The 12,207-nt window shown below is 33.8% G+C and overlaps 1 protein-coding gene across 4 annotated transcripts; it reads right to left on the bottom strand.

Annotated features, from left to right (window-relative positions):
- Nucleotides 1-581: 581 nt before the first annotated feature.
- On the bottom strand, nucleotides 582-7,172 carry LOC140964776 (uncharacterized). Of its 4 annotated transcripts, none has more exons than XM_073424709.1 (11): nucleotides 7,041-7,172; nucleotides 6,676-6,774; nucleotides 6,556-6,590; nucleotides 6,360-6,412; nucleotides 5,700-5,765; nucleotides 5,511-5,551; nucleotides 4,883-5,019; nucleotides 3,807-3,897; nucleotides 2,225-2,296; nucleotides 1,257-1,372; nucleotides 582-968 (listed from the first exon to the last, which is right to left on the bottom strand). In XM_073424709.1, exons 2-11 carry the CDS (start codon nucleotides 6,759-6,761, stop codon nucleotides 841-843), a joined length of 825 nt encoding a protein of 274 aa, XP_073280810.1. In that variant the 5' UTR covers nucleotides 6,762-6,774; nucleotides 7,041-7,172; the 3' UTR covers nucleotides 582-840. The 4 variants fall into 4 exon arrangements, with proteins under 4 accessions (XP_073280810.1, XP_073280811.1, XP_073280808.1 ...); XM_073424710.1 differs by having other exon boundaries at nucleotides 6,360-6,409; XM_073424707.1 differs by having other exon boundaries at nucleotides 6,676-6,784; nucleotides 7,041-7,166.
- Between the last annotated feature and the right edge of the window lie 5,035 nt (nucleotides 7,173-12,207).

Raw genomic sequence — 12,207 nt, 5'->3', positions numbered from 1 at the left:
ATGTACGTCACATAAATCTATATACGTGAAAGAGATCAACCCAATATAAACATAGATAGATCAACTTAATACAACCATCTATCCGTGAAACCGATTAACTTAATTTTTTGTATTTATAATATTTTTTCAAATCAAGTGATATTTAATTCTTAATTTTTTTAGTTTATCCAATGTTTTATTATTTATTTAACTTAAAATGTTTAATTTTTTAGTCAATCGCAATATATAATTAAAAAATAACGGATACCAACCGCACGGCTATTCAGAAACGAAACACTATTTATCGAATTCATTGTTCATATTTTTTAAAAATAGTTTTCATAACAAAAACAAAACTTACATAAAGTGAAAGTTCAAAATAATATTTTTACTTTACAAAAAATTTAAAGTTAATTTCTACATCATATAATAGATATTTTGTAGAATAATATAATAACATAGAAATCTACCTTTAATCTCAAATTTAATCAGTTCACATTTTATCACAAGCTTTAACAAAATTTTGGCATAAATCAAAAGTTTTTGTACTCCAAATTTTTTGGTACTTTGTTTAAAAAAATTGTTTTAAAAGTATTGAAATTCGAGGGGAACAAAAGTAATTTTTTAAAAGCTGAACAGGATTCCATCAACCAGGAAAGTGGTTGAGTAAAACAAATACCAAAATAGCAAAACATAAAAAGAGAGAAGATATCATCAGTAGAAACAAAAATAACATTTGACACCACACAAGGGACCAAGCCAAGCTGAAGGTGCAATACCTTACACACGCATGATCCATCCACAAGGAATGCCCGAGAATAGCCCATTTGTCAATGTAGTAGTCTATAAATGGCATAGTCTTCATTCACTTTCCTCATCGCTTTCCTCCAAATACAAATGGTTCATATTTCTCTCCAGTGGAGGAAGCCCGTCGTCCTCAGAACTGTTGGACATTCCATCATTGTCGTCTTTAGATTCTGAATGCACTTCTGAGATAGCAGAGAATGTTTTCATGTAAGCTAACGATCCATGATTTCTACTCAGAATTCAAAAGTGAGTAATAGTAAGGTGTTGGGATGAGCCCGGTTGGTTAGATAATGTTAGAGAAGATAAATCTAAATTTTGAACACGATTTTAAGAAAAAGATACAAGTTTCACAACTCTTTGCATTAAGCCATTACTACAATTAGCGGGTCCAACCTGCTCTATCCTGCCCTAACCCCTGGTGAGGAGAAAGCAATCTTGATATCTTGTAAGTTGTAACTAATGTCTAATACCTTTTTCAGCTGAGTGGCCATCTGAAGTTTGAGGCTTTTCTTGTGAAAGCCATCCGTTTTGAACTGAGATGATGTCGGAGCTGTTTTGACATTCGGAGTACGACTTGAGAAGTTCCCTGCATTCATTCATTCACCAGCACTTCAGGCCAGTTTAAAAGGGCTGAAGAGCGACAATGTCATGGAGCAATAAAACTTCACAACAGATTATCATAACATAAATGCAGACAGTATCTACTATCCTCAATCCTACAAAAAAAATTCACTAATTCCAAGTTCCCGTTCCCAGGGGCCAGGACTCCTCGAACATAATAACATTCATAACATGGCTTATATGGCGCAAAACTCCACAACTTTACGCTATGTCCATTCGCGGCCCCCGAGGTATGAATCAAAATGAACGAGCAAGCAAGACAACTTTGTACGGAATCATATAAATTATCAAAAGAGAAGTGTACTCTTAGAATCACTAGTACCAAAATCTCTCGCTCATAAAAAAATGGAGATAAAAAATAATTTTAGATCTTCATTTTCCCTCTCATGTGTCGGCTGAGACAACACAATGGACCCAGAAGTAAACATCAAAATCTACATATTTTGACCAAAAATGGAGTAATAAAGGTTCAAAAATAAATACCAAGACTAACTAACTAAAATGTGAAAGAGGATAATGTCCACATGGGTTCGAGCTCAAGGGCTTCAGTATCATGTTAGAATACAAATACAGCCATAAGCTTAAACTAGAGGGAAGTCGATCAAAAATAATTTTAAATTTGAAAAATGCTCCGCCGTTGCTAGCTCACTGTCATCATCTCCACCAAGGACTCACTCACTCCATTACAACTCCAGCAAAATGGAGAATATGGATGTTTTCTACTTCGTAAGAAATTAAGATGACACATTTAATATTGATTAATGATCACAAGTCCAAAAGCACGATGTGGATTATGCTGGTGGCAAAATAGAATTACCTGTTAACAGACAAGAATGCATGTCCCCACTTGAACTTACCGAGCAGTAGCTCTCCGGTTTCCGTCTCTCCACTATCAAATACAATTATGTATGAGTAGTCAAAATCTGATGTAACGACTTAAATTTAGTCATGCAGCTCTAGTTAAAAGGCTTTAGCCGGGTGGAGGTGTGACTGTATCATAGCATAGATCAACATGTTTTACACCACCGGTTTTAAGGTGTAATTGTCTTGTCAAAACAAGACTCGTTATATAAGAACATTCTAAAATCAAGATGTATGACTATCACATGAAATTCAATGTCGAATTTACAAATTCTAATTTAAATGCATGCACCTTACCTTTCAATTCAGCTAAGATGCACGGCTTGTGCATATTCAGTAACTATCTTCAAATATTTCATACTTAAAAAAGGGGAGGAGATGTTTGTTTGGGGGGGGGGGGGGGGGGGGGGGGGGGGGTNTTCTATGCTCATCTTCCATGTGTTAAAAAACATATAAATGTAAACCTTAACCAACACAAAGGTAAATTTTAAAAACTGAACCAAATATTTTTAATGAAGGATAATCAAGCATTGTAGCACAATATGCAAAAGAAAACTTTAAGTACTGGTTGACATGAAGAGACAGTAGGACTGTTTTTCTGCCTAGAATTTGAATTGATCAGAATTCATATGATCCTACCTAGACAATTGTGTCAGTTATCGATAATCAAGAGAACAACAATTTTAGCCATCTTATAAAATGTAAATACTCCTGAGGTGCCTAGCCACCAAATGAATCAAAGAAGCAAATGCTCGAAACTTATACAATAAACTGATTTTTTTTTCTTCAAAATGTTAAAGACGGCATGCAGAGGCAGGATGAGACTTCTAAAGAGTTCTCGCAGAAGTTGGTGATGGTTTCAACTTCCAAGCATAATAATCTAATCCGCAGTGCTGCAACAAACTATACTTTAGCGAGTTTTCACTTTGTTTCAACTAAATTAAGGCTGAGTTTGGATGAGAGCATTTGGATTTGGTGTATTAAAGGAAAGGATTTGAAATTACTCTGCCTCCATGTGGAGATGAATTTGGAATCCACTCAAATGACTAAAAAACTAACCGGTTAGGAATTGAAATTCATTATCAAGTTGATGTTGTCGAACAAACCAATAGATTTGATATTATGATTTGAAATCCCTAACTTCAAATTCATTCATCTAAATGCAGCGAAAGCAAGTTCAACTTCTTATACCATGAGCCAACAAACTATCACCAAAGTGGACACGCCAGAGCTAGACGTAAGCAATGGCATCTTTAAGCTGAATTCAAATCCTCCGGTAGTAAAGTTGAATCAGGCTTGCAATACATGATAACTAAAGATGACATGCAGATAGTTTGACTAGAAAGGAAAGCCCAAGAATTTGTAGAGGGCAGAAGCAGCAATTAGATGTAAGAATAAAACATCGAGGTGGGTAAAAGAATCGTTATACATAGCTTAAGCAAAGAAAAAGTAAAGACTACTAGATCAACAACAATTTTTAACACACAGTCCATTTATATGAAATCACAGTAACATAGAAAAGGTTTCAATAGAAGTACCATATTATCGACGCAGCAGCAAGTGCCTCAACACATGACAGTTGACAAGGTCGACCATAATTTACTGGATTTGCTGCCACCAACCAAGGTACTGCAAGTTCAGATTCATGCATGAGTCTAAAAACATAATCAGAACAAAGAAGCAATGAGATCATCCCAATGATGGGTGGAAATTTCGAATCTAGCACGGTGACCTCGTGATAAAGTGCTTCATAGATTTATTTTAACAATGAATGTCTAAAAATTCTTGACAATCATAAATTACGACCTCATTTATCCACCCTGATGGCAGAAAATATGACTCTGTTGGTGAAAAATGTATCACATTTCGACCATAACAAAACTTCCAGCATGGTGAAGATTACCACGAATTGCAAGGACTTTACCAGAATCTCCAGTAGTTTTTACTGATCTATATGAGACTTGGAAAAAACATGCCAACCATAACGAAACGAAGAAAAACAATAACAAATAGTCAAGTCACCAAGTTTCCATATAAGGAATCAGATCGTCATTTCTTGCACACTGCAAACAACAGAAGAAAGCCTATTTTTTCGACAAGTTAATTACATATACGCAATACAAGATAAAAACCAACCACAAATAATTCAGTCATAGAAATCACATCTCATTAACATGCTCGCTCCAAATGGGATGTAATACAACCCAAAACGACAAATGTTTTGCATGCATGCAAGTTCATAGAAGCTGTCAGTTACATGTTCTACAAAATTTCATTGGAGCCGTTATTTGCATTTCAAATCACCTATCCAAAACACAATTTTGTTCTTATTCCGTCGTTTTTTTTTTTTGGATTATAGGTTGACTGGAACAATGTTAGAGTACGTTACCATAATTCAGCAACAACTACACAGATAATAATGATTTCTAGCGCATGGAATCATGTGTGTGCAACTGAGTTGCAATAATTTAAAGTTATCTACTTTCAAATAGGTCAAGTAAAATTCATGACAAACTTTTCAAAATTAAATTGACATGAAAATCAAATGCAAGGAACACAACTTATTTATAGACAATGCAAGCTATTAGTAAATCACAGGGTTTTGAATCCTTACAGAGCCGAGGTGCAGAACACCGAAGCTTGGCAAAAGGTACATCTTCTAAACGTGCCCATGAGCAATCTACGACAGCTAAACCTTTTCTTTTAATTAGCTCCAGATCTTCTCGTGAAACACATTGTTTCCCAGTAGGGCTGAAGCAAGGGAATATAACCATTAACCACCCAATCATGCACTTGTGCTGGTGCAACACATATCATGATATATGACATAAAATGTCAGACGAAAATATACAACTCTGTTCAGCCTTTTCCCCATCTTCATGTCAGAAATTAAATGTTCAGAACTCAATCTCATAGGACCAAAAGCAAATAGAAATATGTAACTCCTTTAAGATTGATGTAAATCATCTGAACTCAATGTCATCAATGTACATGAACTAAATTCCACAACTACTATATCAAGAGATGTTAAATGATCAAACACAAGAAAAACCAGTGCTGAAGAATAAATCAAGAAAAAAGCACACATTTTTCTCTACAGAGGAAATAAATGTGATGATGTCCTGGTCTTTCCAAACGCAAGACAATAGCTAGAGTACGGCCATAAGATACAAAATAAACTGAAAGAACATAACCATAATCCTAAGTAATAAATAGACTACCATGGACCATGGTTTAATTACCTCAAAACAATTCCACCAAATCCACTACTAACGCGCAATTCCTGCAAAACATTATATAGAATTCAATATAAGAATACGACTATCTAAGATTTTGATTAGAACAAATGCCTCTTCCTCATAAATACAATAAATATCACGAGCATTTCTTCGTTTATGATAAAGATATATTCAGGATAGGCAGATACTTTCTTTCAACAATCCAAATCTTGCAAGTTTGCGTCCTGTGCACCTCTTTGCATCACATTGACCAAAATCCTGAATCCATCAACTAAACAATTTACTACAATGGATGTGTGAAAGGCACATGACAAAAATTGAAAGAAAAAAAAATCAAATGTCTAGGAACTTTCAACAAGGGCTATGGATCATCTACTGCCCAGGAAACAGAATTATCAACAATGTTCTAATCCTCAATTATTCCAGAAATTTTATTGAGTTGCCCATTAACTACGTGTCTACATCCTGCCTAGTGCACACAAAACAGAAATATTAATAAAGTTCTAAAATTCTAATTTCAGGATCATGTTTAAACATAACAAAGAACTACACCGGAATCCAAGACCGGAATTTTCAAATAGATGAGGGAAAATATACAGACATCAATAGACTGGAAAGTTTATACATCCAGCAGAGGCACCTCATTACTGCCGCGGTAAAATTATTACGCATTGGAATGATGCTTTGCAAACATCTAATTCATTCTGCCAGGCAGAAAAGAAAAAACCTCAAGGGACCCATGAAAATATTCCAGCTCACCAAATGAAAGACAATTGTCACAGATAAAATTAGTTATTCACGATTTATTTACGAAGCAACTTCATGAACATAAAACAAATGCAGCATGCTTACCCACATGGCGAGCTGAATGTTGGTACCCCTTGGCTCCTCTTCTTCCTGGACTGCTGTCCAAACAACAAGTACCTCCTCACTAATCACCAAAAAGATTTAAAACCAAACTTTGCTAATACTACTTCACTGACGCAAATAATCGAACACCTTTGCTTCAGAAAAGTGAAAACACCCACGATGAAAGTTGCGGGCATACCTTGGCCAGTTGGCAAAGACTCTTCATTTTCATGCCTGAAAGAAACTCAAGCCAGTAAAATATAAATATACGAAGATGAAAAGACCTTTTTAAAGGTGAATGGGCCTGAATACTGCTTGCCTGAGAGAATTATGAAGTAGTTTATGAGAGTATTGACGGTTTTCTTTCTTTGATCTCCTCTGCTTCTGCTTGTCGTTGTGACCCATGATTAATGCTCTTCTGGGCGTCACTCAACCATAATCAAGAAGCAAAAGTTTAGACACATCAATCTGCCATCGTTTTTACAATTCAACGTAGCCGAAAAAGGTTTGATATCAACATATCATACATATTACTTTCGTCACACAAATTTTTTTTTTTTTTTTTTTGGGTGGGGTGGGGTGGGGTGTGTGTTGAATCGATCTAATTACAGATCTCAAATACATAGATTAATGAATCTTCGGGATGGAAAGCAACAAGGGAAAAAAGAAGAAGAGGGAAATCACCTGAACAGCGCCGGTTTGGTGGAGGCAGTAGACGCGAATTGGAGTTCACGGGGGACTCTTGCGCACCAACTTTTTTATGCTCAATTTTCAGAATAATCGGTAATCGGATTCCTCGAATCATCATGCGGGAAATGACACGATAATATATCCATATTTATAATAAAAAATAATATTTTTAGCTTAAAAATAATATTTTTTCATCGATAACTCAAATAAGATATCTGTTTCATAAATACGACCCGTGAGATCGTCTCACACAAGTTTTTGCCACAGGAAAAAACAGGCATAACAGTGGATAGGGTATAACGGGCCTCGACTCATTAACATCTTGAAGAACTTGTTTTGATATTATAAATCTTAAATTTTTGGTTTGCCCGATTTATAATCAAATTTTAATAAGTTTTACCCATCAAATAATAATATCTATTGTATATTACTATTATAAAAATCTCTATAATAGAGATAAAAATAGTGTCTTGATCTATTTCTTGCTCTTCTAATTTTACTTTTATGTGATACCAATATTACACTTTTGTTTTTATTTTTTTTATTTCTACCAAAACTTTTGTTTTTATTTTTTTTAATTCGATAATTTGTCAAATTTCACTTTAGTCCCTCGATAAGCATAAAAAAAACTGTACAAATACGCACCGCGTGTGCAAAGTAGCTAGTTTATATTAAACTCTTGCTCTACTGATTTATACATCAGATAATTATATTTATATTAAACTCTTGCTCGACTGATTTATAATCAATATTTATAATTAAATTGGCAAAATCAATTCAATCAAATTAGTCCATCGAAACACAATACGACATGTGTAATTAAGCAATGTCATAAAATTTGCCTAAATGATATATCTTTATTATTGACTAATCAAAGAATGGATGTAAAATGTGTAATAAACATGAGTTATTTATATATTTTTATTATTGACTAATTGAAAGAATGAATATAATTGTGTAATTAATCTAGTCAGTGAGTGGGTTGTATATTTTCAAATTCAAGTTTGACAAGTGTTGTTGTCATCTTGGGGTTAAGATATGAAGTTCACATATAAATAAGACACCATTCCAATGGTTTTAGAATTAGTATCTAATCGAGGAAAATGAGATATTTCAAACGAAAAAAAATAACAAAACTCGGTCAAAAAATCTATAAAAAAAAAAGTACACAACGTTCTTTTTCAACCCAGATATCATCATGAGTGGGAGAAAAGGTGTTATCGATCGGTTCGGTTTGATTTTAGGTTTTATTTTGGTTTTGAAAATATATAATCAGATATTCGAATCGTTTTACTTCTGTTCGTTTCGGTTTTTTACAAAACGATTTGGTTATTTCGGCTCGGTTTATTCGTTTTGATAATTATTTAAATTAGTAATTAAAACATAATTCAAAATATAATATTATTTTTCAGTTAATCTTTTAGTAAAACTTTAAAACATAAAGTCTAAATGAACTAAATAAATAACACTCAACTAAATATTAAAAAAAATCATTAATTCATTAAATATCATCTAACAAAATATATAATCTAAATAAAATTATCAACTAAATTAAATTTCATTTTTTTTGTCGGCTCGATTTTGACAAATGAAATATGAAATCGACATATAAATTTCGATTTTAACACTTGCGGGCCCTCAAAATCGTAATATCATCGTTATCAATTTATATTTACAGTTGCGAAAGTATGTACAATCATTGACTTTTCAAAAGATAAAAAATACTAATTCAGCAGAAATTTCACGGTATTACTAAGCAACCTTTTCATTTTCTCATTTTTTTTCTCCTATTTAGAGTACTGAAATCAAGTATATGAATTTTACAATAAATAGAAGAAAAATAGAGGTTAAGTCTTTGGAGACTTAGCGAGGGAATAAAATCGGACTTATATATTTATAACAAGCCAAATTAACAGTAATATCTCATTGCATTAATTCAATATGAGATGACATGTATCTGTAGTAACTTACGTTACATAAATATTTCGCCGAATGAAATGAAGTAATTCAATATGAGATGACATGTATCGATAGTAACATATCGTATAGAAATATTTTGTCAAATGAAATACAGTAACTGTCCAGGACTCAGGAGTGAATATAATGGGATAAAGAGGTGTCTCCCAACAACATTCGGTGTAGCATTTTCCCCCATCTATTCAAGTAAGATTCCGTACAATCAATCATTTACGAGCCAAGTTGAACTCATATTTTCGGACCGAAGTCACGTTGTTCAGATGAACCATATAACGTTGTTCATTGGACTTACTTTCTGGGTTGAAGCGACGTTGTCCAGTGGATCCACTGGATAGATCGTTATTCAGGGCTCCAATCATTCAGTCAACAAGTAGTTGATCAATAATCATTTAGAACCAATAACAATCTAGAAAATCAAATATGCAATACAATACGATTAATAAATTGTGAAATGAACAACATAATGCAATATAAGAATAAATAACTAGTTTATGAAATTTTACTGTTGTTTTGTAAGCAAAATGTCAAACTTTATTATTTCAATAAATCGTAAGAAAACCTTATCATAAAACTCGCTGTAGAGAAACCTCGTTTTGTAACTTACAGTCAGAGATCGGTTGATAGTCTGTAAATTAAATGAACTCTTAACACTACAATAAAATTGATATTTCATATATCAGAGTTATAATAAGATGTTTAATAATATTATAGTCATTTTTGTATATATTTTGGTTTATGTAATTTTGGTTCAAATCTTAGAAAATTAATTATAATTAGTGTACATTCCCAAAAAAATGAAAGTTGGCCAAATTATCAGAAATCGATACAAAATTGACGGTGGCTGGAATAGCGTCGTTCCAGACAGTGCATGTAGTACACGCGCATGATGTGTCGACGTGTGGCTTGCCGACAGACCATCACGCGCAGCCAAGGCTTTTCTAAGATATGTATTTTGATGAGATCTACAACTTTTATGTTGACAAGTTTTTCTAATTCTCAACGATTTGTGTCACACTTAAATAGTGTGTTACCGAAATTTCATTATTAGAGTCATAATCATATGTTTAATAATATCAGTCATTTTTGTATATATTTTGGTTTATGTAATTTTTGTTCAAACATTAGAAAATTAATTATAATTAGTGTACATTTCCAAAAAATATGCTTACCATTTAGAAAATACTAATTATGGTAAGAACTGAAGAAATGATATACGCAAGTTGTAGATAATGAAACGGCCGACTTACCGGCCGAAGCCTGATTGCACGTGGCGGCTCGAGGTGCGCCATACGCCCTTATTGTGGATCGTGAGACTCACGCGTCGAATGTCTGGCAGTGTCGTCGTCAGCCCTCCGATTTCCGACATATTTTGGGACTTTTGACCAAGTTTCAGATATTTTTTTGAAATTTATTATATTTATTATGATTTTATTAACTAAATATTAGGGTACCAAGAAAATATATTTGTATACAAACATATTAAAACGAGTTTTCTAGATATCATATAGGACAAAAACTTGTGTGAGACGGTCTCACGGGTCATATTTGTGAGACGGATCTCTTATTTGGGTCATCCATGAAAAAGTATTATTTTTTATGCTAAGAGTATTACTTTTTATTGTGAATATGGGTCATTCTCACAAATTAAAATCCGTGAGACGGTCTCACATGAGACTCACTCATCATATATAACATGTTTTAAGACCTTGGTTAAGAGCCAACAATTTTTTTGGCGGAAAATACTTTTTTTTATTTAATAATTAGTTGATTTAAAAATAAGAGTTGTTTTTGCAAATTATTTTACTCTTAAAAAAATTTATTCCTTATATTTAAAATTGTATTGTTTGGATATATATATATATATATATATGATGACTTTTTAACTTTTCTTAGGGATGCTTTTTTTTCCCCTTAGGGATGTATGTTTTACGGATACTCTCAAGGTGGTAATGTTGTTATAAGATATAATGCACTACAATATATTGTGTTGGGGTTAACCGTACATGAGTGAGAATAGTACTGGTATGAGAGACTTCTTGAAAAGTTCTCGCGTGTCAAGCTGTTGACGTTACATCGCTTGATCTGGTTGGCTAGGTGAATTGTAAAAGAGTGACGTCAAATCTTATCGAGTGATATTGTCTTTGCTGGGGACATGGTCGATAGTAGAGAAATGGTAAAACTAATTTCTAAGGGATATGAGACAACACCAGCAGATAAACACACACATATTTGAAATTGTGAACCTAATAAATCAACCCATTAGATCCCAAGTAGGTGCACTATATACTGCCACGATTATAAGAAAATAAAGTTACGTTTTCACCAGTAACTATAGCTCTTGATGTAGGGTAGTAAGAGTTTGATCATAATAACTGGTATCAAAACGAGGTCATGAGTTCAGGTATCCCAAGAAGCATATTTCTATACTTCTTGGAAGGGGAGAGGGATGTTGAGTTAAGTGTGAATGAGAGAGAGCAGTACTGAGATTAGTGACTTCCGGAGAAGTTCTCATGCGTCAAGCTGCTAACGTTGCGTCGCTTGATTTGGTTGGCTAGGTGGACCATAAAAGAGTGACATCAAATATTAACGAGTAATATTGTCTTTGTTGGGGACATGGCCGGCGGTAGGAAAATGGTAAGACTAATCTGTAAGGGATATGAGACAACACCAGCAGATAAACAAGCATGTCTCCGAACTCATGGACCTAACAACTCGACCTATTATCACTCAAGTAAGTGCACCATGTGTTGACACGATTATAATGAAATAAAGTTGCGCTTTCATTAACAACTATAGTTTTTGACGTAGGGCAGTAAGAGTTTGATCATGACAATTGATATCAAAGTGAGGTCTTGAGTTCAGGTATCCCAAGAAGCATATTTCTATACTTCTTGGAGGGGGAATATTGAGTTAAACGTACACGAGCGAGAGTAGTACTAAAATGAGTGATATCCTAATAAGTTCTCATGCGTCAAGCTGCTGACGTTGCATCGGTTGATTTGGTTGGCTAGATGGACCATAAAAGAGTGACACCAAATCTTAACGAGTAATATCGTCTTTGCTGAGGACAGGGCTGGCGGTAGGAAAATGGTAAGACTAATTTTTAAAGGATATGAGACAACACCAGCATATAAACACACACCTTCCCGAACTCATGGACCTAACAACTCGACCCATTAGCACT

Source organism: Primulina huaijiensis, chromosome 18, assembly GCF_012295235.1.
Source record: "Primulina huaijiensis isolate GDHJ02 chromosome 18, ASM1229523v2, whole genome shotgun sequence".
In the NCBI taxonomy this organism is placed as follows: Eukaryota; Viridiplantae; Streptophyta; class Magnoliopsida; order Lamiales; family Gesneriaceae; genus Primulina; species Primulina huaijiensis.
This window is presented reverse-complemented; position numbering and strand designations above follow the sequence as displayed.

Bases quoted from the DNA above. Each gene is read 5' to 3' on its own strand.
- LOC140964776 (XM_073424707.1), bottom strand. From the start codon at position 7,164: ATGATGATTCGAGGAATCCGATTACCGATTATTCTGAAAATTGAGCAT. The intron at 6,591-6,675 runs GCAAGCAGTATT...AGTTTCTTTCAG, and splicing joins CTACTTCATAATTCTCTCAG to GCATGAAAATGAAGAGTCTT. The intron at 5,766-6,359 runs GTAAGCATGCTG...TGATGGATTCAG, and splicing joins ACATTCAGCTCGCCATGTGG to GATTTTGGTCAATGTGATGC.